Source organism: Cygnus atratus, chromosome 4, assembly GCF_013377495.2.
Source record: "Cygnus atratus isolate AKBS03 ecotype Queensland, Australia chromosome 4, CAtr_DNAZoo_HiC_assembly, whole genome shotgun sequence".
In the NCBI taxonomy this organism is placed as follows: domain Eukaryota; kingdom Metazoa; phylum Chordata; class Aves; order Anseriformes; family Anatidae; genus Cygnus; species Cygnus atratus.
The window spans coordinates 56,541,844-56,566,862 of NC_066365.1; the positions used below are offsets into that span (position 1 = coordinate 56,541,844).

The following is a 25,019-nucleotide window of genomic DNA, read 5'->3' on the forward strand; positions in this document are numbered from 1 at the left end:
GTGGTGTTTTCACTGTCTCAGTATAAAGCTTAAGTTAAAAGAAAAACTGTTGCAAAATATAGGACCTATATGCTTTTAAGGCTGGAACTAAATTTAGCTATTTCCAATAGTTAAAGAAACCCTCCCTTACACAGTTGCTATAGTAGTGCGGGTGAAGTTTTAATCTAGCTCCTTACAGCTGAATCTTAGACATGCTGTATGCTTAACTTTATCCCTTGTGCAGACTGCAGTTCCCAATGAAAAAAGTAGTGATTATTGCAGCAATGTTTAATGGAAATTTTAGTCCTATGTGAGATGTGGAAAAGTAAGAATAACTCAGATTTAGATTCTCTACAAGAGTTTGTTTTAACTGCTGTAAATGAATAATCCTTTCAGGATTAGTAGCAAAACACAACGCGGGCAAGTCCCAGTAAGCCCTCTCATTGCTTAAGATGTTGGAGATCTTGAGACCAGATTATGAGGCATAACACAGGGATTGATTCTCTGCTCTCCAAGAATACATCAATCAACACAGCAGAAACTTTTAAAAAGGCACTTTTATTCCAACTCTCCGAACTACAGGAATTTCTTTGTATTTGATTGTTCTCTCAACATTTATTTGGGAACTATACTGTATACATGTATATATATATACACATACATATATATACATACATATATATATATACACATATACATATAATTGGATGAAGATGGGATTATTTATCAATTATTTAATCAATTATTTATCAATTATTTATCAATGAAGTAAAGATACTTGGAAAATCAAAGCACAAGAAGGTTTCAAGAGATGTTTGTGAGAGAAAATAATGGAACCAATATGGTAAAGTTTAGAAAAATTTATTTCTGTAAGAGAGCAGAATTTGTTAGAAGTCTTGAGCCTATAAAAAAAAATTATATACATATATATACATTCAATTCTGCTTGTTCCATACTTTCTGGAAGAGAACAACTGACCTTAGTTTCAGTGAGTAGAATACAAGCACTCCTGAGTTTCATTACTAATAAAGTACCATTATTTTCCAGAAGACAATACATAGCATTTTTAATTGCAGCAGCATTTAAAAAATCTCTTTATATTGTGGTGATCTGAACTTGAAGGAGTTCCTTCATGTTAAGAGTATTTAAAATTAGGTTAGTACAAGTGCTCAGAAATAGAGGAACCCGTTCTGCTTTGAAGTTTATGCCCTGAGTAATCTCCTTTACTAAATATCACTATTCTGTTCAGTAAAACTATTTTAATCCATTGTTGAAATTCAGTCCTAGGTGGGTTTTCTATTTCTGCATAAACCTGATGCTGATAGGAAGTGCCAGTTTGTGATTAGACAAAAAAATCTGTCCATGATACATAGATAGTAGCATTTGGCAGCCTTGTCATGCCAAGAATAGTGTCATGCCAGCACCCCCTTCCCCACTATCTTTGTATCAGATCCTTTTATCTCAGCTGTTCTGGTTACAGTCTCAACCAGGATGCTAGCTAATGCTTCTTGGGGACATGAGCACCTATCCAGTAGGTAATGTCCTCCGGGTGCTAACTCAATTTTACACAAGCAACTTAACTGCCATCTTACTGTAATGACTTTCTATCACTGTTGACCTGGTCTTGGTTCAGTTCTCTTACTACTTATCTTCACTGTAATAAACAAATTAGTCTTCTCAGTCCAGTTTACTTAAGTCCTTCTCAAAAAAAACACCTTCTAAAAGTCAGGTGGCACTAAAAACAAGTGCCTGGTAGAGATGAACTCTGTTAGAGACAAAACTTTAGTTTTATAACTTCCTTAATTTACTCAGTTAACGTTTGTCAAGAAATTTCAGGGTAATGTCTTAAGGTCCACTTAAAATTCACAGCGTGAGCAATAGCATATGGGACTCTACCTGGTAAAAGCTAAAGGCAATTGTTTCCTTTTGAACAGAAAAGCACAAGAAAAATATTCACTTATCTGAACCTTTGGGGGCATCTTGAGCTTTTCTGTATTCTCCCATTACTATTTAGATTAGATCTGACTGTGTCTCAGGTTTCTGTATCTGTGCTCCTAGCAAGTGAGCTATGCCTCTGAGGAACATCCTTTGTTAAAAATGGTGCGCTGTGACAGGACAGAGCCTGTTGTATGTATTGCCCCTTGTAATACCTAGGATGTATTCCCCTTTGACTCTCAGCCCATGTTGCTTCATCAGGGTCTGTCCACGAGCCAGTTTCTCATGCCACTGTTATTTCCCCAAGTTTAATTCTGCAGATATGGCCATTTCCAGTATAGGTGGAAGCAGAGGGTAGGAAAAATCAATTCTACTCATGCCCTTTGCACGCTGCTGTTGAGTCCCTTAGATCAAAACATACACAGAAGACATTTTGGTACAGATTAAAATTTGATATATTTTTTTTCCTATTACCCTTTCCCCTCCACCTTTGGTGTCATCTAGGTAGAGAACTATGGGCAGAATAGATTATTTTGTCACTTTTTTTTAAATAAAAAAGGATAACATACAGTGTCAAAATTGTTAAATGCTGTTTTCTTTCAGGTCTCCTCAGGCCTATGTTAGTTGTTAAAATCTCAGACTGTTGGCCAGAACATTCTCAGAGTAGAACCATGCCCCACGCTGTTTCTTTCCTCTGCCAGTACGCCGTACTTCTGTACAGCAACATGCTGGAAACAGGGTCCCAGCATGGATCGTAACACTTTTAAGTCAGAATATTCAGGCTCCTTGCATATTATCAGATGGATCAAGCAGTGCTTTTCCAGTGCTTCAGGGCAGCTTAAATATTTTCTTGAATGCTTTACAAGGCATAATGAAATTTCTATCATCATGCCATTACAAATCTTCACTAAGCATAAAAACATTTGGTACATATTTTTTTAAGCCAAGATTTAATTTTAGCTATCTTTGCCTACTTTTTTTTTTTTTTTTTTAACCAAACATTGTAACACAACAATGAAACTTCATTAAACACAGTACCTTAATCATGCTGTGGGGCATTGAATCAGACATCTTGAAACACAACTAAAATACTTAAATAGATTGCATTTTAAAAATCATCCTATGTAATAATGTGGCTCTTTCTTCTCCTGCACCCCCCCCCCCCAATACCTAAAAAACACGAGAAACCTAGAAAACAACTAATGTTAACTATTTTATTACTCTCTTATGTACCTGAACTGTGGCTATGTATGAAGTAGCAGAAAGAATCACATTCCCAGGGCTGTCAAATCTACTGGCATATCACAATAATCCCTGTATTATTACTGCAATAGATGGAATATGAAATGTATGTTAGCACAAATTATGCAATTCAGTAGCAGGAAATGATGGCTACTGGTAATAGAATTAAACATTGAAAGACAATAACAAAATAGCTTATGATACATGTGCTTAAATTTATTTTTTTCAAATATTCTGTTAAAACAAAATGGTTTCTATTCTCCACATAGGGAATAAAAGATTGTTATTAGCTAATAGCAGTGGAAGGTGACATTACATCAGATCTCTTTGCCTTCTGTTCATAATAAAAGCTTGCAATGTCAAATTCCATTGACATGTTATTTCAACATCTCATGATAATATAAATGTCATTGCACTGCCCCAAAAGGGGACACATTCTCCTCTTCAAAGACAGTATGAGTTAATTGTGAGTAAAATGCTCCTACATAAGAAAACAATTAACCTGCAGCACAGTTGAAACACTTTGAGGGTAGTATGACAGCAGCATACAAATACCACAGGCTTTTTGGTTTATTTGGATTCAATTTAAGAAGTCTTTTTCCAAGATTTCCTCTATGGACACTACTGGTCTTTATAACACTGTTTAAATCTCTGGGAAAAAAAAAAAAAGAGAGAGAAGAGAGAGAGAATCCTTGGATCAAGAAAACAAATCTGTCATAAACCCATAGGAAAAGAAAACACTTTGGTTTGAGCTTGTCCTATGGCTTGTTTACATATGATTTCAGATATGATGCACTTTGATTTTACTTCTCTCATTGATGAAATAATACAGATTGCTTAGTAAAAGAACAAGTGCCCCCACAGGGTGCTTTAGGGTTGATTTGTTCCTTAGATACAGCAAAAAACAGGTTAAGACAAGCAAGTTGGGAAAGCCAGTATGGGCACGTTCGTTTGGTTGCAAGAGCAACCAAACAACTAGCAAAATAAATTAACTCCATAAATACTGTTCTTCCTTCACTGCCTGTACACTTTACTTCTTCTATCACCCATGCAAAAATTTATACTCATGCCTTAATTTCAATTATTTTATATGGTAGATAGAAATGCATATTTTAATCATCTATCCTTTTCATTTATCTATATTTTATTATTATTATCTACTGAGAGATGTGTTTGTCCTTTACAGTACGAGAATGGGCAGCTCTTTTAAAAATGAATGGATCAATCATTGATGCCGATTTATTTCTAATAGCACATTTAAAGTAAACTGTTATGTGAGATTTGAAGTATTATTAGAATACTCCAGTCTAATATAAAACACGACCACCCTTTTAAAAGGCACATTAACAAACTACAGTTTCTCCCATAATAAATTATGTCTTTGCTTTTGCTTTTATCTGTGCATAAAAATTATGTTTGAGCCTTAAAATCTTTTTTTTTGTTGTTGCTCCGTGCCCAATACAAGTCAACCTCCTCTGGAATTTTACTTTAAATTTCTGTACAAATAAATTGATATAATTTATCAAAAATCCTAATTCTCATCAATAGCATATGCTATCATTTTTCTAGGTATTCAATCATTTGACATTCATGTTGAATGCTGTGTTGCTGAGGCATATAAAACACACTACAGGTGACACTACAGTAAGATTCAGCAGTATCTGAAAAGTCTGAATTTATATTATGCTGCTCTTGAAATCCTCTGGTCCTTAAAGAAATTGCTATTTTTCTCTGAAGACCAATTACTTCCTATAAAGTAGAATTTTCAGAACTCCAAATGTCGCATATCGTACTGGGGCTTCTAATTCCTTTAAATAACATTCTGTACATTTTGGCATAATCTCACATTAATATTTGCTGAAGTACATAAGAACACAGCCACTTTCAGTCTTGTTTTTTAGTTCCTTTTTTTTTTTTGATAAGCCAATGTAAAAATGGATTAGATGTAAAAAAAATGCAACACTGATTTTTTTTTGTATGTACGTTTTGTCACAGTGATTTTTTAGGTTTTTATACATATTTAATACAAATTATTTAAGAAAGAACAGTTTAAGAAGTGACTTAGATGTGAAAATGGAGCAGCCTATGTAAATGCTATAAATATCAATAACTCAGGATAATACATATGTTCTTTGTACTTGCACTCCACTATAACTCAAGGTGAAGTTTTACTATGAAAGGGTAGTTAACTGATCTAAATGTATGATTATAACATATATGAGCCCATTTCAATTCAGTACATTTGATATTTGAGTTTGTATGCAGATTTTTAAACACCAATCTTTGTGACTGTTATGATTCATTTAGGTTCAATTGTGAGGGCAACTAGATATGCTCTTGGCCCTTCAGCCCAGATACAAAATTTTGAAAATACTGTCACTTATTTGTTCTGGATAGCAATAAAATAATAACTGTTGTTTTTTGTTTGTTTGTTTTTGTTGTTGTTTGTTTGTTTTTAAGTGGACTCAAGGAAAAGATAGAGATTCTTCTCTTGATTTTATCAATCTTATTTTTTTTGTATGTAATAAAAACTACCCCAGCTTTTAAAACATCAAACTGCAAACATCCAAACTGTATGAGAAAGTCCAAAATGGTATGATCAATTTTATATAGGTATTATATAATAAAATATTGACATCCAGGTTGATGAAAAATGAAATAAATAGAACAGAAGAAACAAAGAGAACAAAATGTGTTTTTCAGTGAAATGGAGAAGAAATACCCCTTATAAAGGACTTCTTTTGGATCATCCTTATACTTGAAGATTAGAAGGGACAGAAAGACCTGATGTTGTCCAGGAAACTGAAGAAAATGTCATTAACTACAAACAGAGTACAGGGGAAATACAGCATGCTGAAAGAACTCCTTGGGACTGAGGAAAAATAAATTTCCATTGACTATCTGCATTTGATTTTTTTCCAGGAAAGAGCCTGAAGTGGATGCAAAGGTTGCTAAATATTCCATTCATAAACCAGATGTCTCTTCTTCCTTGAGTTTGTAAATTTTGGAAAGCATTTTGTCCCCTGTCTACATTCAGGACTCTGACAGTATCAAAGAGTTCTGCAGTCTGCATCAGTGGGAGGCAGCCTGAGCTTGCAGCTGGCACGGAGGACTTGGATAAAAGCCTAACTCCACTAAGTCAATAGCAAAACTCTCATCAACTTGACTGCAAACTGGAAGCTGGTGTCCAAATTATTACTCTTTGGGGGGTGGGCAGAGTTTGGCTTTACCTCTTGGATCAATTACTGGACAAAAGATCAATTCACAGGATGACGTTGGACATACCACCTCACTTTATGATGATTTAGTTCTCCATTTCTCAGTTTAGTATGTTCTTTCCTATCCACCTCATTGAATTGATTTGAAATTCATAGATGAGGCAGGTTATGTAAGTGCAACTGTCTAGATCTCATGGGTATTTGCAGTAAGAACTGACTCACCAAGAAGTGTACATGCATGCACACCCACATGCATGCATATAAACCCTTCCCTCACTGTTTCTAACAGATAAAACTGCAGTAACACATCCTTAAGAATGTATCTTTCTCCATTTTCAAGTTATTGATTAAAAACTAATGGAATATGACTTCATCTTTTAAAGGTAATGAAAGAGAAATATGTTTTAGTAAAAGGTAGTTCAAGTTGTCTGGTAATAATATACCATTTTTAAGAGTGGCGAGCAATTATTGTTGTATGTATTTTCTTTTTAAGAGTAGGATACTGAAATCGTAAGTAGAGGAAGGAATCTTTTAATTTTTTTTAAGTGAGCCATATGCTGCTCTTCACTATGAAGTACAAAGGGAACTAGAGCAAATACAATACGAGAGCAACAAAAAATAGCAAGAGAAATAATCTATGCTATTCAGAAATATGCTATTCAGAAAATCAGAAAAATGAAGAATTATTAGCTTTGCTATCAATGAGTAGGGGTAGATTTCCAACACAGAAGTATGCATTCCTTCTATGATTCCAGCAGAACCAATCATGCACTGTCTGAGCACCCAAAATCCTAATCAAGCTGAAAACAATTCACAATGATAATTGGGTATACTTCATGAATAGAAAGCATGCAGCAGTTGTTGGTGTTTCTCTGGATAGTCACAGAAAATAAAAAGGTAAGGAGAGAGGACATAAACAACGTACTGTTCTGGTAGCTTGAAACAGTTATTTCTGCTCACAGTTGGCTTATATTTGGTCCTTTACTTTGCATGTGAAGTACAATGTAAACATAGAATAGCAGATAAGATAAAATAACAGTGTAGTGCCATGTAACTCACAACCTAAAAGAATTGCTTACCTTTCTATATTGTCATTAACCTAATGAAGTAAAAATATATCAGCACTAGCAACGTATAACCCAATCAAAATATATTTCCCTCATTTTCTTTTTAAGTATACATATATAACACTTCAAAGTGCACAGTAACTCTTAAAGAATACCATGCAGTTTTGAATTTTAAAGTATTACTATGCATAAGTTAGCAAACCATATGTTCTCCTGCTGAAAAAGCTGACATATGCAGTAAGGTCATCTAAATAAACATGGTAAAAGATTAAAAAGGGGGAAAAAAATCAAGGACCAAAACAGCCAAAGTTTTTCCGAGGCAATTCATTTTCTTACATAAGACTATACTAGTATAACAGAGATCCCTGCGAAGTCGTCTTCTGCTTGCGAAACTGTTTTTCCTCTTATAAAATTGCCTTTTACAGATATTATCAGAATACTCCATTCTCAGAACAAATTGGCTCAAGACATAATAAGTCACTGAATATGTGTTCCAAAACATTACCATGTATATGTTGCTAGATTTACAGACTCCAGAGTTCATTGTGTGTATGTTTATAGGTTGGGATTTATCAGAAATGAGGATAAGAATTCTTATGTATATACATTATACAATAACTTGTGCAGCACTTTCTGGTATTTTGGAGTCATACGTGTAGGGTAACGTTTAAGAAACAGTGGATGTAGCAGCACTGAAATAAGAAAAAAAAACTATTTGCATGTTATCACTATATTGAAAACCTTTACTGACTCAAACCCTCTGGTGCATTACTTGCATTAACATTTTCAAGACAGTTTAAAAACAGAATTATTCACGTGCAATTTCAGGACCTGAATTCAAGAGAAGAGTACACCTGAAAATAATGGGAACTGCAAAGATTCTTTGGAACAAGTCAATGAATGGGTTACAACAAGGACATTTAACTCTTCATGAACATTAACCTGTATTTTTATTTGCACTGTAAAAACCTAAAGGGAAATGTATTCTGTAAACTAATTGATTCTTTTTTCACTTTATTAACAGTTTTGTCTAGAGAACATACTAATACTCTACCTTACAAGCAAAAGTGAGACTCTTATAAATAAAATTAAGTACACCTATTAATCATCAAAATTCCTTTCACATTTTCAAGTCATTATCTTACATACCATGAATTCCTTCTCTACACTGAAACTTTGACACTTACAGTCTAAATCTTAAATTGTCACTGTGAACATAGTATATTATCAGACTGTATGAATCTTGATAATGCACTTCTCTTTCTTGCTTTTTAGTTCCCCATGTGTCAGCTGGAGTGTAATTTATCTACTGATTTCTTTGTAGGAGTCAAGTAACTGAATCACAGAAATTCTGAGCTCTTCTTCAAACTCTGCCCCTTATTTCCTGTGTGACTTCAGACATGTCCCTTAATCTTTCTTGACTCCATTTCCCCTTGTAAAAATATCAGCTGTAAACCATTCTCTTATTTTTCCTTCTTTCACCGAGATGACTGCTGTTCTCCCACCCTTACACATTCGCTACTGAAATACAGGCTGTTAGAATGCTGCACTGCAGATTACAGATATGTTCATGCAGAAATACCTGAGCTAGCATTAACGTAGGTATCTCAGGTGTGGCAAGCAATTACAACTAATTACAACTGCATGGGAACAAATCTCCAAGAAAGAGCATGTGAGCCAAAATCTACAGTGCTGCAGATTCACTGCCAGAGGTATTTATCTATATTTAACAAAGAATCAAACTGATTAGGCCACTATACTTAAAAATAAATACTAAAAATACAGAAATCTGAAAAACTGGAGTATAATCAAATACTTCTAAGAAGATTTCAAGAAAGACAAGAGAGACCTAGCAGAACTACATGAATGAACATGAAACAGAACAATGAAAAGTTCTGCTTAAATATTCTATGTATGATTAATAGCATAGAAATGAATATTAAAAGGCTGTTTTGTCCATTCCATGAATGGTGAGTATTCATCTCTAGTTACCCCTACATTGGAATATAATGCAGAAGCTCATGGAAAGAAAAAAATTAACACGCACATCTTGATCAAAGACTGAGAAGCCTAGGAATATATTGTTCAGAATAAAGACAGACGATAAGGAAACAAAATCCACAGTATTTAAAGGGTAAAATGGAATACTTCCATGCTCTTTCTTATAATTATAAAAAAGCACATTTACTAAAGATGTATAGTAAGAGAAAAATGTATAAAAAGCTAATAAGAATAAAACAATTTTAATAGCCTTCAGAGGAACTCATTGTTGAAAGATATCATTCAGGCCAGTAACACGAAGAAAATTATGTCTCGTGATAACTTAGGTTCTTTTTTACTACTATCTTTTAGAAAATCACAATTTAAAGCATATGCTGACTATTAACTGTTAGAGTCAGGAGGTAAAGTAGTTCTGGAAGTAGCTGCCATAGGATATTTTTTTTCTTCTACCTTCCTCTGAGATATGCGGCATTAGGCATTGTCAGAAACAGAAGGCTATGACTAAAAAACTAGGAAACTCGTTTACCATGGTAATGTCTTTACACTTGATATACAAATACAAATGTAATAAAAATGTTTTTGAGAAAATTATTGTGCAATTCACATTAAGACAGTGCCATTCTAACAGCAAAATTAGAGAAGAAGGCTGCACATATGAGCAGAATTTCCTTGTAAGGAAAGCTTCAAGGGCAGAGGATAAATTAACTCAGAAGTTACTTCTGGTATTGCAGATTTTACTAATTAACAAGATCTTTGCATACTGAATTTTCACAGTCAATCTGCTAGCATTTCTTTTCTTTTTTTTTTTCTTTTTCGCCTGCATCTGACACCACAGCTAATCATCAGAACAAAACTTCAATCTACATCTGACAGTCACGTAGGCTGGCAGGCAACGTACAACATATTCTTAAAAAAATTACCCCCTTTCCCTGTTGTTTCATTTTAGTGGTTTACCCTAGCCTGATAAAGTAGAAAGAGGCATCTTACCAGCAAACAGAAAGTTGAATCTTGTATTTACTCTTGTTGTGAACTTAACCTTCTTACATTTTCCTTAACTATAAAAACGACTCATTTTCCTCAGTCATCTTATCTGGCACAAAAATGTATCAAACACATCAGAAGATTTATTGAATAGTGCTGAAAATGATCTTTGCAAATTTTAAAATGAGTGGAAACCCAAAGCAATTAATTATAACTGCCTTTTTTCATGACAATGAAATTAAATAGTAAATATTCCAAGTACTAACAAGAACTAAGGTAGCTTTCAAAGTGCCATTTCCATGGAAAATCTGAATGAAAATCCAGTATAAATTCTAATTAAAACCTAACCAAGCTAAACTCTGTATCTTACCTAGATTCCAATTATATGTGACAAATTGAACACTTGACAGATTTCAATTCCAATTCTATTTCCATCAGACTGATCCATTAATATTGAAGATTACATTATCAGAATTTGAACAATACAATTGTGCTTAAAATAGTTAAAATACAAGTGGACTTAAAAATCTTACTCAAATGTCAGATGTTACATATATGGAGGAACAAAAGTACATTCTATCCTGTTCTGTCATTATTTATAGATTAATGGTAACAAAAAATTTCTGGAGGCGGATAACACCCAACTGTTGAAATCTTGTTTTTTTTAAATGTGACATAAAACTCCAAAAGTCTGTAGAGTATAATTTTCATCACAATGTCACCCACCTTTCAAAGGTCTCAGTTCAAGGTTTTATAAAGGAGAAGGAATCCTTGATTACTATATGCAGGTCCTGCCATACAATAATTTTTTCATGATACTTTTGATTCCAGTCAGTTATTTGTGTAATAACACATTTGTCTATATGTTTCTAACTATTCTATCTATACAATACTATTTTTAAAACTGAATCAAACAAGTTTATCCTACCAAATATAAGTTATCATCTTTGAAAAAATCAAAGTAATGTTTAAAATACTTCAATTACTAGAATGCATTGCCAGTTTCAACATCAACTAAAAAACTTAAATAAACTGGTTTGCTTTCATTTTTCACACCACTCAAGCACTTTTCATTTTCAGTTACATTTTAGTAAGGGGGTTATTTTCATTGGCTACAGAATATACTCAAAATTATGTTCAACTGTTGCTCTCCAGTTTTTCCCATATGGTTAAGTCATACTCCATGTTAACACGCTTTCTGAACTCAGAATTTCAAGTCCAGCAATCAACTATACTGCTATATGTCTAGGGAAATGAACAAATTGTTTAGTTTGATTTTCTTAACCAAAGTCTAACCACAAAACAGACAATAAAGTAATCATCCTATTTTAGGGTTAATGTCTAGAAATCTTTTTTTCTGCCATTTTTCTTGTAGTACCAGTATCATTTTTTCCCCTGTCACTCACACAGAAAAAGTAAACATAAAGAGAGATATTCATACAAACAACCAAGTAGAATACATATACACACACACTTATACATAACCTAATATATCTTATTTTTAGATGGATAATACCATCTTCTTTTTCAATTAATTGATCATTTATTGGGGGAATATACATTATAAGCAATTGTAGAGTGCTACAGACATTCTTCAGTCATTTATACTAGATTTGGCAATATCTTACCATGGAAAACAATGTACCTTTATTGGGTAAACATGTCTATCTCAGGAAAGACAAAAAATGAAGAACAATTAACCAGTGCTGTAATCTCTGAAAAACTAAAACATGTGCTTATCCAAACTCATTCAGTCAGTCTATACCAGAAAATAGACCACCCCTCTTGAGTATACCCAACAATTCCAATTGGATTAGCAAACCCATTATTTCATTGGTTATCAAAAATTTGTACACTTTGACATACAGTAATTTATTTTATTGTTTATGGACAAATCAAAACTCAATGAAGTCAGTGCCTGACTTCATAAAACTTTAGATGAAGGCCAGTAAGTGGAGTGCAGTAAATCATTCAGGGTTTATGAAATATATTTCAAATTGAAAAGATTTTTTTTTTAATCTGAATAGTTTTAGACAGAAAAGAAGAAATTTAAATTACTTTTATTTTGTAATTGATGAAAAATTACTAGAGCATAAATAAGGAATCAAATTTTTCCCCTTCTATATAAATAGATGCTGAATTTGAATGAGATATTCTAAAAATACTGTACAAAATAAAGTGAAGAAAAGGAAAGTAACATCCTTCTTTTCTAAATAATGAAGAATGGACTTAACACTCAGTGTTACTTTGAATACAGGCTATATAGCATTTTGGGGGAAAAGAGAATTCTCTAGAGTGGGGTTTTTATATCCTACTTTCTTTCTGCTGACGCTGGACATATTACATTCTGGGAAATTTCCTAAGTAGCTGTTGAATCAAAAATGGAAGGAAAAGAAGATATATGGTATTTTATCTAAAATGAAAAATATGGAATTTAATTCAATTACCATCTCCCCAGGCCTCTACTGGTATTTTGTCAATGTTTTAACTGCTTCTGCAGTATAGATTTTAATACATGTAAAGAGAAAAAAGTGCTGGGTTTATTAGTAGTGTTATGTTTCATTAATTTGTGTATCTGGATTTTAACAAACTTTAAAATAAAATAATTACAATTTAACTATTTAATATATTTATTTATTTTTAGGACTGACCTTTCAAAAGTCTACTTAGTATCACTTGCTAGTGAGATTATGTGTGTGAATGTTGTGTTTGCCCCTACCATTTTCCATATGCTCTGCCTCACCAACACTGCCATCCGGCGTAGTCCTTTCGTAGTTGTCCTCTGGGAGTGGAAGGGCACCCAGTCTTGGCCCTGATGAACTCTTACTGCTTGGTGTTTCTGACTCCTCCAGACCGCTGTCATAGCAACTCTGCAATGACCCTTGATGTGGGTCCTGAGGCTGACTCACAACAGAAAACGTCACTCTACGAAATGGCTGCAAGAGAAAAGATTCTGAATGTCACTGAAAAGTTCAGTCTATGAACAACTGATTCTCAAAACATGACTTAAGCAAACTAGTATTTCAACATTTACTCATTAAACAATTTTGTCTAATTTAAATCAAACAGTAAGTACAGTCCTGAAAAGACCACTGGACAGAGTATCTGGGGTCTTTTAGTGTCATAAACAGTCTAGAACCATCATGCAGTTTTGTATAGACTCCTTTCAAGCAGCTGCATAAGCTAAGCAAACTATTTTACAATTATTTATAAATTCTGTTCAGTTTCCCTTACTCAATAGTAATAATTTGAATGGAGTTTATATCAGACTGCATAAAAGTACTTGACAGTATGTATAAGAGGGTATGGGTGGGTATAAATGCTCACAGGTAAACTATATTGTGGGAATTGGCAACATAGTAACACATCCATAATGCTTCTTTAAAATCATTTCTTGTGGTTTTAGAAGCTAGTTGACACCAAAAAGTTGGGGGGGGGGGGGGGGGGGGGGATGAGGAGAGAGAAGAAGGGGGAAATGGGAAGGGGAAGGGAAAAAGAAGTACGAGTTCAGTCTCTTAGCTTCTTTGCCATAAAATTCAGTGCCTGGAGAAAGGGTGTGTTGCCAGCTAACTTAATAAAGTCTTTAAAGTACTGCAAGCACAGCTGACACCACATGTTTCCACTGGGACCGTACAAACATAGATTGTTATAGATTTGTATTCATTCAAAATGACAGATATTACTGTTGCTCTAGAAGTCTACACGCTGAACTTTGGCATTTGTGAATATTCCAGGAAGTGGGAGAGTTGATCCTTCAACATTTCTGAGGACACTAAAGGCAGGCGGGATATTCAGTAAGAAACTAGTGGATTCTCCTAGGATTTAAACTGCACTTCAGCAGTAATGATACATTTACTGTTAACAAGGCTAGAAAAACACAGAAAAGCATCTGATATTCTAATAAAGTACCTAATTTCACCACGTAGATTTGTATGTCCAAATACTGTGTACATATTATATACATATTATATATTATATGTATTATACATGTATGTAAACACAAATAAATGTGTTTACATACATACATAACATGTGCATGCAGATATATACATATTCTAGAAAGCACCTTCTAAAACAAACACCAACTGATCCTTTTTATAAGACACTCTGCAGACGTCCCTGTGTTTAGAATGTGAGGTCTGAGGGTACTGCCTGTCTTCATATTCAGATGTGTTTCCAGCACTATGTTAGAATGAGACATAGGCATGCATCACCCCTACTGGCACCTCTCGTCACACTATAAAGTGGAAACGTGTATGCACAACAGAAGGGAAGAAACAGCAACTACAGCCACTTATACAAGTCCTGATAAACAGAAGTCCACATTACATTTAGAAGTAGAGGGCTGGAGTTTCAATCATAATTAGTATTTTTACAGTTTTGTTAAGATATAATATTCAATGCTGATGATAAAGAGGCAGAACTACAAATATAACACTAAGCCTTCTTGGCACAAGTAGATCAGAACTTTATAAATGTGAATGTTGCTATAAATATGAGAAAATTCTAAGCTACAAGTCATGATATTCTTCTAGTGAGTCTTTGACCTTTTAAAGTTTCCTATTCTTCAGCTGGAAAGTGCTTTTATAGCAATTTAATTTAAGGCTTCATAATATATCAAATGCGAGGAGAATAGAGGAGCAAAACAAAAGAATGGAGAGCACAAATAACGCAGATTAAAAGAGCACATTAAAAATAGACTTGCTGCTCCTTTCACTGAAGTATGAGGAAACAATATAAATCATACAGGAGGATTAAAACTGCTAGGTTAAGACCCTAGATCTACTATATACAACTTTAATATTTTTCCCTGTAGATTCTCAGTAAGATCTTTCTCTTCCCCAAGTACTCAGAAGGAAGCCATTTGTTGAGCTGCACAAGAATTCTAAAACCTTTCCAACTGACTTTAAATCATGATGGAAGGACAAAGACCTTTAAAATAACATGTCCCACAAAATATGTGTCATTTGCATTACACTTTCATATTTTAATAGGTTGTGTACTGTATTACTGACAATTTGCACACATTAAATTACCTCAGAGAAATAACTAAATCAATGTGAAGATCAAGTATATTTATCTAAGCTATAGTTTTAGAGGTGAACAACCAATTTTCTTCCATCATTTCTTTCATTGTTGTTTTTGCTTTTGGAAACAATCATTTCCTTTCTTGTGCTCTCCACAGGTTGACTTCTAAGTATATAAAAAGATGCCAGACAAAGACAGTACTTCATATCTTGCAAGCTGGCTCTGCTGTTTCTTTCCAATTTGACTATTCTCAGATCAGCCCAGTAACTTGAACAAAGCTGTAGTTCTGGGACTGCATGCAGAGCTGCAGTCCCTCCTGCTTGTTTCCCAGTCTGCTTGCATTTGCATACATACGGCATGCTGGAGGTGCCCCTACATTTACCCTGCTTTATCATTGCAGAGGTGTCTCTTGCAGCTGCCACCATGCACCCAGTGGTGCCCACCCCTGCCCACCGCTTCCTTACTTTTTGATTTCCCTCCACAGCCATTCCTAGTTTAAAGATCTAGAAGTGAAATCCCTTTCTCGCAAGACCAGCTGTTGTTTCCTCGGGGTCTATCTGCTCCTTCCCAAGCCTTTCAGTGTCAAAAACATCACCTGGTCCCACATGCTCTTCACCCTCTCCCATCAGAGACATGTAGCCACCCCTTGATACAGTCAATGTGATCCCTAGCACTGTCACCAGTGCCCAGGTGGATGAGGAGCAAGAGTTGATAGTCTGAAGGTGAATAAGCCTCAGGAGTCTCTCCAAGCCATCCTGCATCTGAGCACCTAGCAAACTGCAAATCTCCCTAAACATCAGGCTAGGTCAGTAGATGGGGACTCTATGCCCCTGGAGAAGAGGGTCTCTGATGCTTCCTCAGGCAGAGTTTCCCAGTGCAGATGAAAGAGCTGTCTGCCCTGTGTTGCAAGAAATCACAAACCTACAGTCTCCCCCTTCTTGGCAGGCTCCCCAGTGAGCACACTCTCTGGCTGTAACATATTCTGTGCAGTCAGGGGATCAGGCTCTATGGGTGGTATATGGGTATATATACACAGTATGCTAAATAGTATTTAGTGGCAATACATATATATGCTTGGAGTGGAAGAAATCTGCTTTCAGTTAAGGCATCTAGGTATGTAAGGAATATTCGTATACTAGTTCTCAACAGGAAACTGTATTTTGCTTTAAAACAAGATCCAGCTTAAATCACACAGCTTATCTTTGAAATGACAAGCTTTTGTGGAATCACACATACAGGCAAGAGTGATTTGTACATTATCTCCCATATTAAATATTATAGAATATTAGTAAACATACTTAATATGTATTGGTAAGCACATGTGTAGCATATACATTTCAGAAAAAAAATGAACAAAGTTAGCAATAACAGGTGCAAGACCAGCAATTTTTAAAGTGTTTAGCCAAGTTCCATTTTCAGAATTTGCTTTTTACTGACAATTTATGATAGCTAATGTATATATTAAAATGGATCCAAAACTTCCACTTGACTAGAGTTAAAGATATACATTTTCACTGATCATACTGATGCTACAAAAATAACTTTACAAATCCTTGTTTTGGTCAGTACTTAGGCTGTGAACTGTTTGACAGACCAAACCATCATGTAATGAGACACTGTATGCTGTAGCTATATATGCATCAATTACTACTAAGTTCTGGACCAACGATATAAACTTTGAGAACCTCACACAATTTGGATTTACTTAGACCTTGTCCCACAGGTTATTCCTGAATATCACAGTATAACTCAAGTAAGGAATTAACTGCTAGAGATACTGTGACAAGTTTAGAAAAGTTGCAAATTAAGGAGGCAATGCTCATAATTTCCCACAGACAGCTGCTTTGTTCGCTTGTTACCAAATTCCTTGAGAAAGCATAAGAAGGTCCATTTGAAAGGCCCTATAGACCTATATGTATATAGCCATGTGATGAACTGGTAACTCTCAGACTCCCAGTGAACCACAGGCCACAGTTTAGGAACCACTGTTTAAAAGATGCTAAGTACCTTTGGGTACAGATTACCTCTGAAGTAGTAAAGGTAATGCACTGCAAATCAGAGCTAAGCTCAACAGAACCTACCCTTGAAATATGAAGGTTCTGCCCCTTATTCAGGTATCTCCTAGGAAAATCACACCTGCACTGTAGGTAACTGTAGATAACTGGAGAGCATGATGCTTAGAGACACTGGAAACCTCGAAGAATTCAAGGGTGGGATGCAAAGCCTATCGTAAATAGTTACAACATACCTGAATAGTGGTCCTACTTACAAAGTATTCAAAAGACTAGTTTGGGATAACCTCTTTGAAATTTCACATTAGAGACAAATATTACCACTCTCTCTTTAGGGTTTTGCTTAAGGTTTTTATGGTTTCATTTAGTAAATGTTCCGCCTCCTCTTTCAGATATAATCTCGTAGCCAAGACACACTGCACCATAAACACTCTACATCATCAGCAGTTACTACAAGAACCAGAGGGATGCAACTTAACACTGGAATTAAAAGAAACCATCACAAATTTTAAACATTTCTAACCCTTTTTCCATTTTTCTTAAAATCTGTCCTCACTAGATCACAAGCATCAAACACCTGGTTATCACATTAATAGTAGTATTGTCAATTAAAGTATGTTTTGGAAACCAGTATCAAGAATGTAGGACCCTCCTATTTCCTTTCCCATACTCTTTAAAGAATATATGTTGTTCCTAGATGACATATAGAGAAGAATATACAGGACAGTTGCAAAACTGGATTGTTTTATAAATAAGGCTGAAAATCCATAAGAATATCATGAATTATTCTCTAAACTAAGAGAAATTTGACATGCCTTTACTTAGTTATTAATAATGTGCTTTAAAACAGATCCAGATGTTCATCTTGCTTTTTTTTTCTCAAGTGCTGAACTGAGTAGGAATTATCTGACACGAAACTAACACAAGTAACATTCAGTTCAGTAGAACCCATATAGCGCATTCCATGGAATATTAATGAGTATGATATAATGCTGGTGAAATCTTTTCCCAATGAATGATGTACATGTTTAATTGTTATTCTGCAGCATTAATTACACTTCTACTGCCAGTATAAATATCACAGTTCTGACTTCTATATTGCATTACTTCTGAGAACCAAGTCTTCTTTGGCAAATGTATTGCTAAATTTGAGTTCATCATGTCTCATGGAATAACACCATGGCCTGTGTTTGCTGACTAAAAGAAACAGATATTGATAATAACACGTTTTATACCTATGTAGTTAACAAACACTGCATCTGATGAATTTAATGGATTTTAAGAACGGAAAAAATTGGATATCCTTACTGCATTTTACAGTAACACCATATATAAAACACCATATACTTTAGGTAGTATAATTTGAATAAACATAGCAATAGACAGAACTGTGGGTCATAAATGACACTGATTTTTTATATACTTGGAAAATTAAAGCGAGAATTTAATTATGGTACACATTTTTACAATGACAAATGATTATATCTTAAAGTTGATAATACGAAACTATAGGATTGCTAAAAAATGCCTCTGAAAAGGGCAATGACCTGTACTGTATATAAAACATAGGAGCCCTTTAATTATTACTAACATGAACATTTGAAAGTTAAATGAAATTTAATCCCTATCAAGAAAATTATGAGCACTAAAATGCTGATACACAATAAATGATATTTATACATCAACTGCTATGAATGCAAAATAAAAACAAACAAACAAAATGTAAACAGGATTTTTTTTTCCTATGCAGCCTAATCTTTGTTTAGATCCCAATTGGTGAAACTTTTGAGGTTTTAAAGAAAACACTATAGTAATGAGACAAACTGAAGAGAAGAAGGATAGATATCAGGAATAATATCTTCAAAAAGTTAGTGGTAAAATACTGTTTTTCTCTGGCACTTATTGCAATGTCAGGAACAAGGATTTAAACCATGCTGTAACCAGGAGAAACAGACTACATCCTGAATTTGTTTCCATTGATAACATTTCACAGAAAAACTGGCATGAAAAATTTCCAGGTGCTGACGAACTAAGGCACATGCCCATGTGGGGAGAGGAGAGGGTTATGTTTAGCTTCATCCGTTTTCAGTCCACAACATTAACACAGCTCCATCTGCCAGAACTGTGAATGAACATGGTAGAGCTGCTTTTACGCAAATAAGCCCACTAGTTTTCAGTTTGTCTTTCCTAGCAAAACAGCAATCCTTAGCCTTTACTACTTTCATAGCAATCATTAGTAACGATAGTCCTTACTGGATTCACAGCAAACACCACTTTATAGGAATGCAAGAGATCTGATTATTTTCTCCCTTTGAAGGTTGATTAATTTTCTGGTAACAGCATGTAGAATTATTCCAAATTATATCTGATCATGGAGATGATCAGATCATGGAGAAAAAAATGCACCATTGCAATATACCCCAAAGGTAAATCACCAGTTCTTCCTTGTTTCAGCTGTACTTCATGAACCAGATATTTTCTTTTCCTCTCACCAGCAGAACAAAAACTTCTGCAATGCCAAATACTGACTTATTCTGTGGTACAGAGCTTATCATAGTCTGCATTGATTAACTCTTCTTTATCCAAGCTAGAAAGTAAAATTGTATTTCAATTCATGACAAATCCTAATTTCAGAGGTAGGAATCAGAGACAGTCTGTGGATAGACTAGGTGAAAGCAATATAACCATATAGCTGAATAAGGCTTAATCGTGACACTTCTCCATTACGATAAAGATTTTCCTTTCATTTTCTAAAATTATTGTTTTGCATCTTATTTCCTGCTACTTCACATTGTTCAGGGATGATATTCTATCATAGTTTCTGTATAGAAATTATTATCAGTTCGGTAAATACAGTTGGTTCAAATCCTGGTTCACCTGCTTCAGCGGCGGGGTGGAATACTCAATTCTTTTTATGGTTAATTGAGAGCGAGGGTTTTCACCCTTTCTCAGCAAGTTACCTCACTATTGATTCTGGATACAAAGTGGATGCTCTAAAGTGTAACAAGGGACAGTTACCAATTTTCTCTCTTCATTACTTAGCACTTGGATAAAAATAGCAAGATTCTATCAGGCCTCCCTGCTGCTGCAACACATTCATCTCAACAGCACCAGGATTTTGAAAAGATTTTAAACAACTGTAAAAAGCGATCCAAGAAGCAACTTAATATGTTGAGAAGCATAAAAAATTAGCCCAAACCGACTACCAAGCTAAAGCAAGATACATTGTTTTAAATAGTTCTACTAGCTCACTCAGTATTAGCATGGGCATTACCCAAAACCCAGGAAGATCAGCAGTTGAAGTTCTTGTTTTTCCCTAACTCTCATATTGGATGACTTCCCACTTTAAAGGGCGCATGATGTCTTCAGCCATGATTTAAGCTGGCCAAATATCTATCTAGCTCAGATTTTTCACTGAACCACAGAACAGTTTACACTGAAAGGCACCACTGGAGATCACCTAGCCCAACCTCCCCGCTTAAAGCAGGATTACCAAGAGCACTTTGCCCAAGGACATGTCTGGTCAGGTTTTGAGTATCTCCGAGAAAGGAGACTCCACAGCCTCTCTGGGCACATTGTTCCAATATTTTGCCACTCTCATAGCAAAGATTTTTCTTATATTTGAATGGATTTTTTTTATTATTATTTTTTTTTTTGTATTAGAGTTTGTGCCAAAGCACAAAAAGCACTGGTGATGAGTCAAACCTAAATAATGTTATAATTCCATTTAGCTTCACAGAGTCAATCAATGTCAAGACTAACACGGCAACTGTGAGATACATATAGGGTAGATCTGAAAAAAAAGCAGAAGAGTTACATCAACTCATCACATAAATTCAAAGTGTTTCTTTAAGCCCTTGAATTTTGATAAAACATGTCATTATCTTTTTCTTTCTATTCATTCTTAATTGCTGGAAGCTTGTTGAAAGACAAACAAAATATTAATGAACAATTACTATTCTGCATGAATAGATTCAACCCACACAACTCTTTCCCCCATTCAAATTACATATTTGTACTGTTCTAAGTTTCTACCGTTGTGGTTAATATAAAATTGGCAGGAAATTAAATTAAACAGGCATTATTTTTCAATGAGAAGCCTGAAAAACCCGAGACAAGTACTACAACAGGAGGGAAGAATAGAAGAAACACACTGATAAGAATAACCAACTTTTTCATTTAAATTCAGCAAAAGGCAGTAACAATTGCAATTTCAAACAAGAGTTGAAAAAAATTAGAAATATTTTGATATTACAAACTAGCTAGCATCACCTGCAACAAAGGGAGATTAGCCCAGCCATCAGGGAAGAATGCTACAGACAGCAGAAGCACTCTCCATCATCACTGCCCTCACTCTTGGTAGCGTCTTTGTTAATTTGAATTGCAGTTGCATGTGGGCTCCTGGTCATGAGCCACAAGCATGTTTTGTTTGTTCTGTATAAACAGGAAATACAAATTCACTAATATCTATTTCCCTAAGCACAAGGGTACATGTTGAGATTTGATATTCAGGGAAAATATTTCAGAATGCATTTTACATTACAGGCATCTATTCTGTAGCATCCAAACATATTTTTCCTTTTAAGTTCAATGCTTTTCCCAAATATCTTATCTCACTGATCATCCAGATTTGCCTTTCCGAATCATGACAATTATTTCTGAGCAGCCTAAAATCCTTTACATTCACCTGGCTATGATCATTAAGTAGATTCCTAGTTACTTTCACTTCTGTTACAAGTCAATAAACAAAAACCATGCTTATTATTTCCATCAACAGAGAAGACACTAAAAATATGAAAAGCATCCCTGTCTCAAAGACATAATACTGTTTTATGACAGAATCCTCCTATCAAAATATAGCACACAAGTTCACTTACAAAAATTAAGCAAGATTTAGAAGGCTTTTAACAAAGCCAATATTCTTATCATTTCGCAAGAGCTCTTCTTGGTACCTATTGAAAAATGAGCATAAAGAAACCAAGAACAAATGAGAATCTGTGGCAGAGATGGTCAAAATAATTCCGTTATATTTTCGCCTGCTCATGAAAATATATTTATTGTCAAGTTATCATGTCAGTATCCCACTGTTTGAGAATTGTTAAGAACCAGCCATCTGTGACCCTGAAGCACTGATATTTCTGCTACAAGAAAGTAGTGGAAGCAACACTTTGTCTTCCCAAGAACAAATAGGACATGAAGTAAGATTTCTATCCCATTTTATTCTATTTTCTTTAAAAAGGGGTTGTCCTAAATCTTTCATGTAGATTAAGCACAACTTCAGTGGATCTAGATTGTTTTTCTGAACTCATTCATTAGATTTCAGTATTCCACTCCAACTCTTTCTAAAAAGTTCCATTAAATTTTTCTGAGTACATTTGTTTGACTAAAATGTATTGTTAACATGGAGGAATAATATCTATTTAGCTAATTGTCATTCAGGTACCTTCTACTTGCTACTTCTATCTTCATAATGGCTAACACTTTCTTCACTTCTCAACTTTTCTGTGACCGGATCATTGTCTTTTCTTGACATCTTTGGAAAAGGTGGTTTTCCTGGAGTTCTTTTGGTTTTGTTATTGTTTTACTTTTTTCTTTTCTTCTGCCCATCAGCAGAGAATTTACTAGTCCAGGGTTATCAGTTCACAGAGATTGTTAATTCTGTTACATCCTAACTCACAGCTTACGTACGAAAAATTTTTATCTCATCTGTTTTCTACACTGTTAGAGCATATTCTAAATTTTCTCATTGTCTCAAATATTATTCTCTGAAAAAAAAAACAACTACCCAACTTCCATCCTTCATTCATTATTAATTATGCACACATAAATACTGGTCCCACTGCTAATCAGTGCAATACTGCTCAGTTCTTTCCATGCCCACAACTAGCCACACACTCTGCCCCACGCTTGCCCTCTTTTTAATTTACAATGGTACTGTTACCTGGTCCCTCATTCTAAGTAATATTCCTATCTACCTACTCTTTCTTTACCCTTAAAAATTACACAGATTTGTTGTGTTCCCCTCCATCCCCCACCCCTTCACTGTATGAACAAAAATACAAACCCTAAAATAGAGTAATTCTCCTGAAAGAGATCTGCAATGAGAAACATGGATATTTTTGATGTACACACAGTAGTAAAGAATTTTCTGAGGCTTGCAGTAATTCTTGTGTTTTTAGAAAACATCCTATCATCTCAACCATGCAGATATTTGGGTTGAAATCCTGAGCAGCTTCTCTTGAAACTGGAATATTATTAAAATAATGTGCTCCAAGGAAAAACAATATAACTCTTTAGCCTAGTTATCAGGCACTATAAAGCCCTAAAATGGGATGTGCAAGTTCGGAGTCCTACTTCCAAAGTTATATATGCAAAGCTGCCCTTAGAGAAAGGATAAGACCAGAAAGACTGTCCACACACATTTTTGTAGGATGATGATCCTTTTGTTGTCTGTGGTCAAAGTGGGTCTAAATGAGATGTGATAGATAAAATGAATCCAATTAAGCAATACTAATATACATGTATATATCATTTGAGGTCCTGCACACATTCTATTTCATGTAAGTATGCATACATATATGTATGTCCACGCGTGTACATATATATATATATATATATTTATAACTACGGAACAGTTCACAATAGACGTACATGGTCTATACAGTATTGTATTATAACTCTTCATTAAAATTTTAGGTCAGATTAGGTATGAGCTATAGAAATTAATCTCTTCATCGTCCCCAAATAATGCACCTCGCTATCCTTGGAAGAACTACTCTGAAGCAAGTAAGTTGGACTCTTTTGGAATCCAATTAAAATGACGGATGTCAGCTAAAAGCATACCTAGATAGCTTGAACTAACAGGAGCTCAGTTTACAGGATCAGACTAAAGCTAGTCCAAAGAAAATACAAAAAACATACAGTATAAAAACAAGCCTCAGTACCCACAGTTTTACCACACAGGTCCATTTCTATTGTGCCATTATTTCCTAATGTAGGCATAGACTTTTTAGAATTTTTTTGTATGTTTTGTTTTTCTGCACAAAGAGAGGCTTATGTCCACATTTGTCAGAATGCCATTGAAATCACAGATCCAGATAGCTAAAGCATAAACAAACCTTTCAAAACGCCAAGGTTTAGTAATAAGAAAGCATTGATGCATAAGAAGTGAAGTATTTCAGAATGTAACTTCTTCTAAGTAATGAAAAATATCCTGCTGTTGAGATGAAACATTTTTAATACATTGCTATTAGACCACAGTATTCTATATAGAACTCATTAGATAAATTGGGAAAAAATAGCTATCAATAAAGATTTGAATTATTAATGCATACATCAAATCCAAGTGGAACTTTTTAGTCCTTAAACCTCACCTTTTGATTGACTTTACCTGCCATCATTATTAAAAAGATTAATTATTAATACTATTGAGAATATTCTCTTTTTAATGCCTGTTCACAAGAGATGCTGGACAGCGTGAATGAGAGTCATGATATCTAATCTTAGGAAAATTCAGCAATAACTCCTAGAAGAATAGGATCAAATTCTAAATATAC

At 34.6% G+C, this 25,019-nt stretch overlaps 1 protein-coding gene across 1 annotated transcript in view; it reads right to left on the reverse strand.

Moving 5' to 3' along the window:
* Positions 1 to 25,019, reverse strand: part of PCDH7 (protocadherin 7) — a 284,314-nt gene that overhangs the window by 137,602 nt on the left and 121,693 nt on the right. The window contains exon 3 of the mRNA XM_035547147.2: positions 13,143 to 13,359. Coding sequence (XP_035403040.1) covers positions 13,143 to 13,359 — 217 coding nt within the window. The remainder of the gene's footprint in view (positions 1 to 13,142; positions 13,360 to 25,019) is intronic.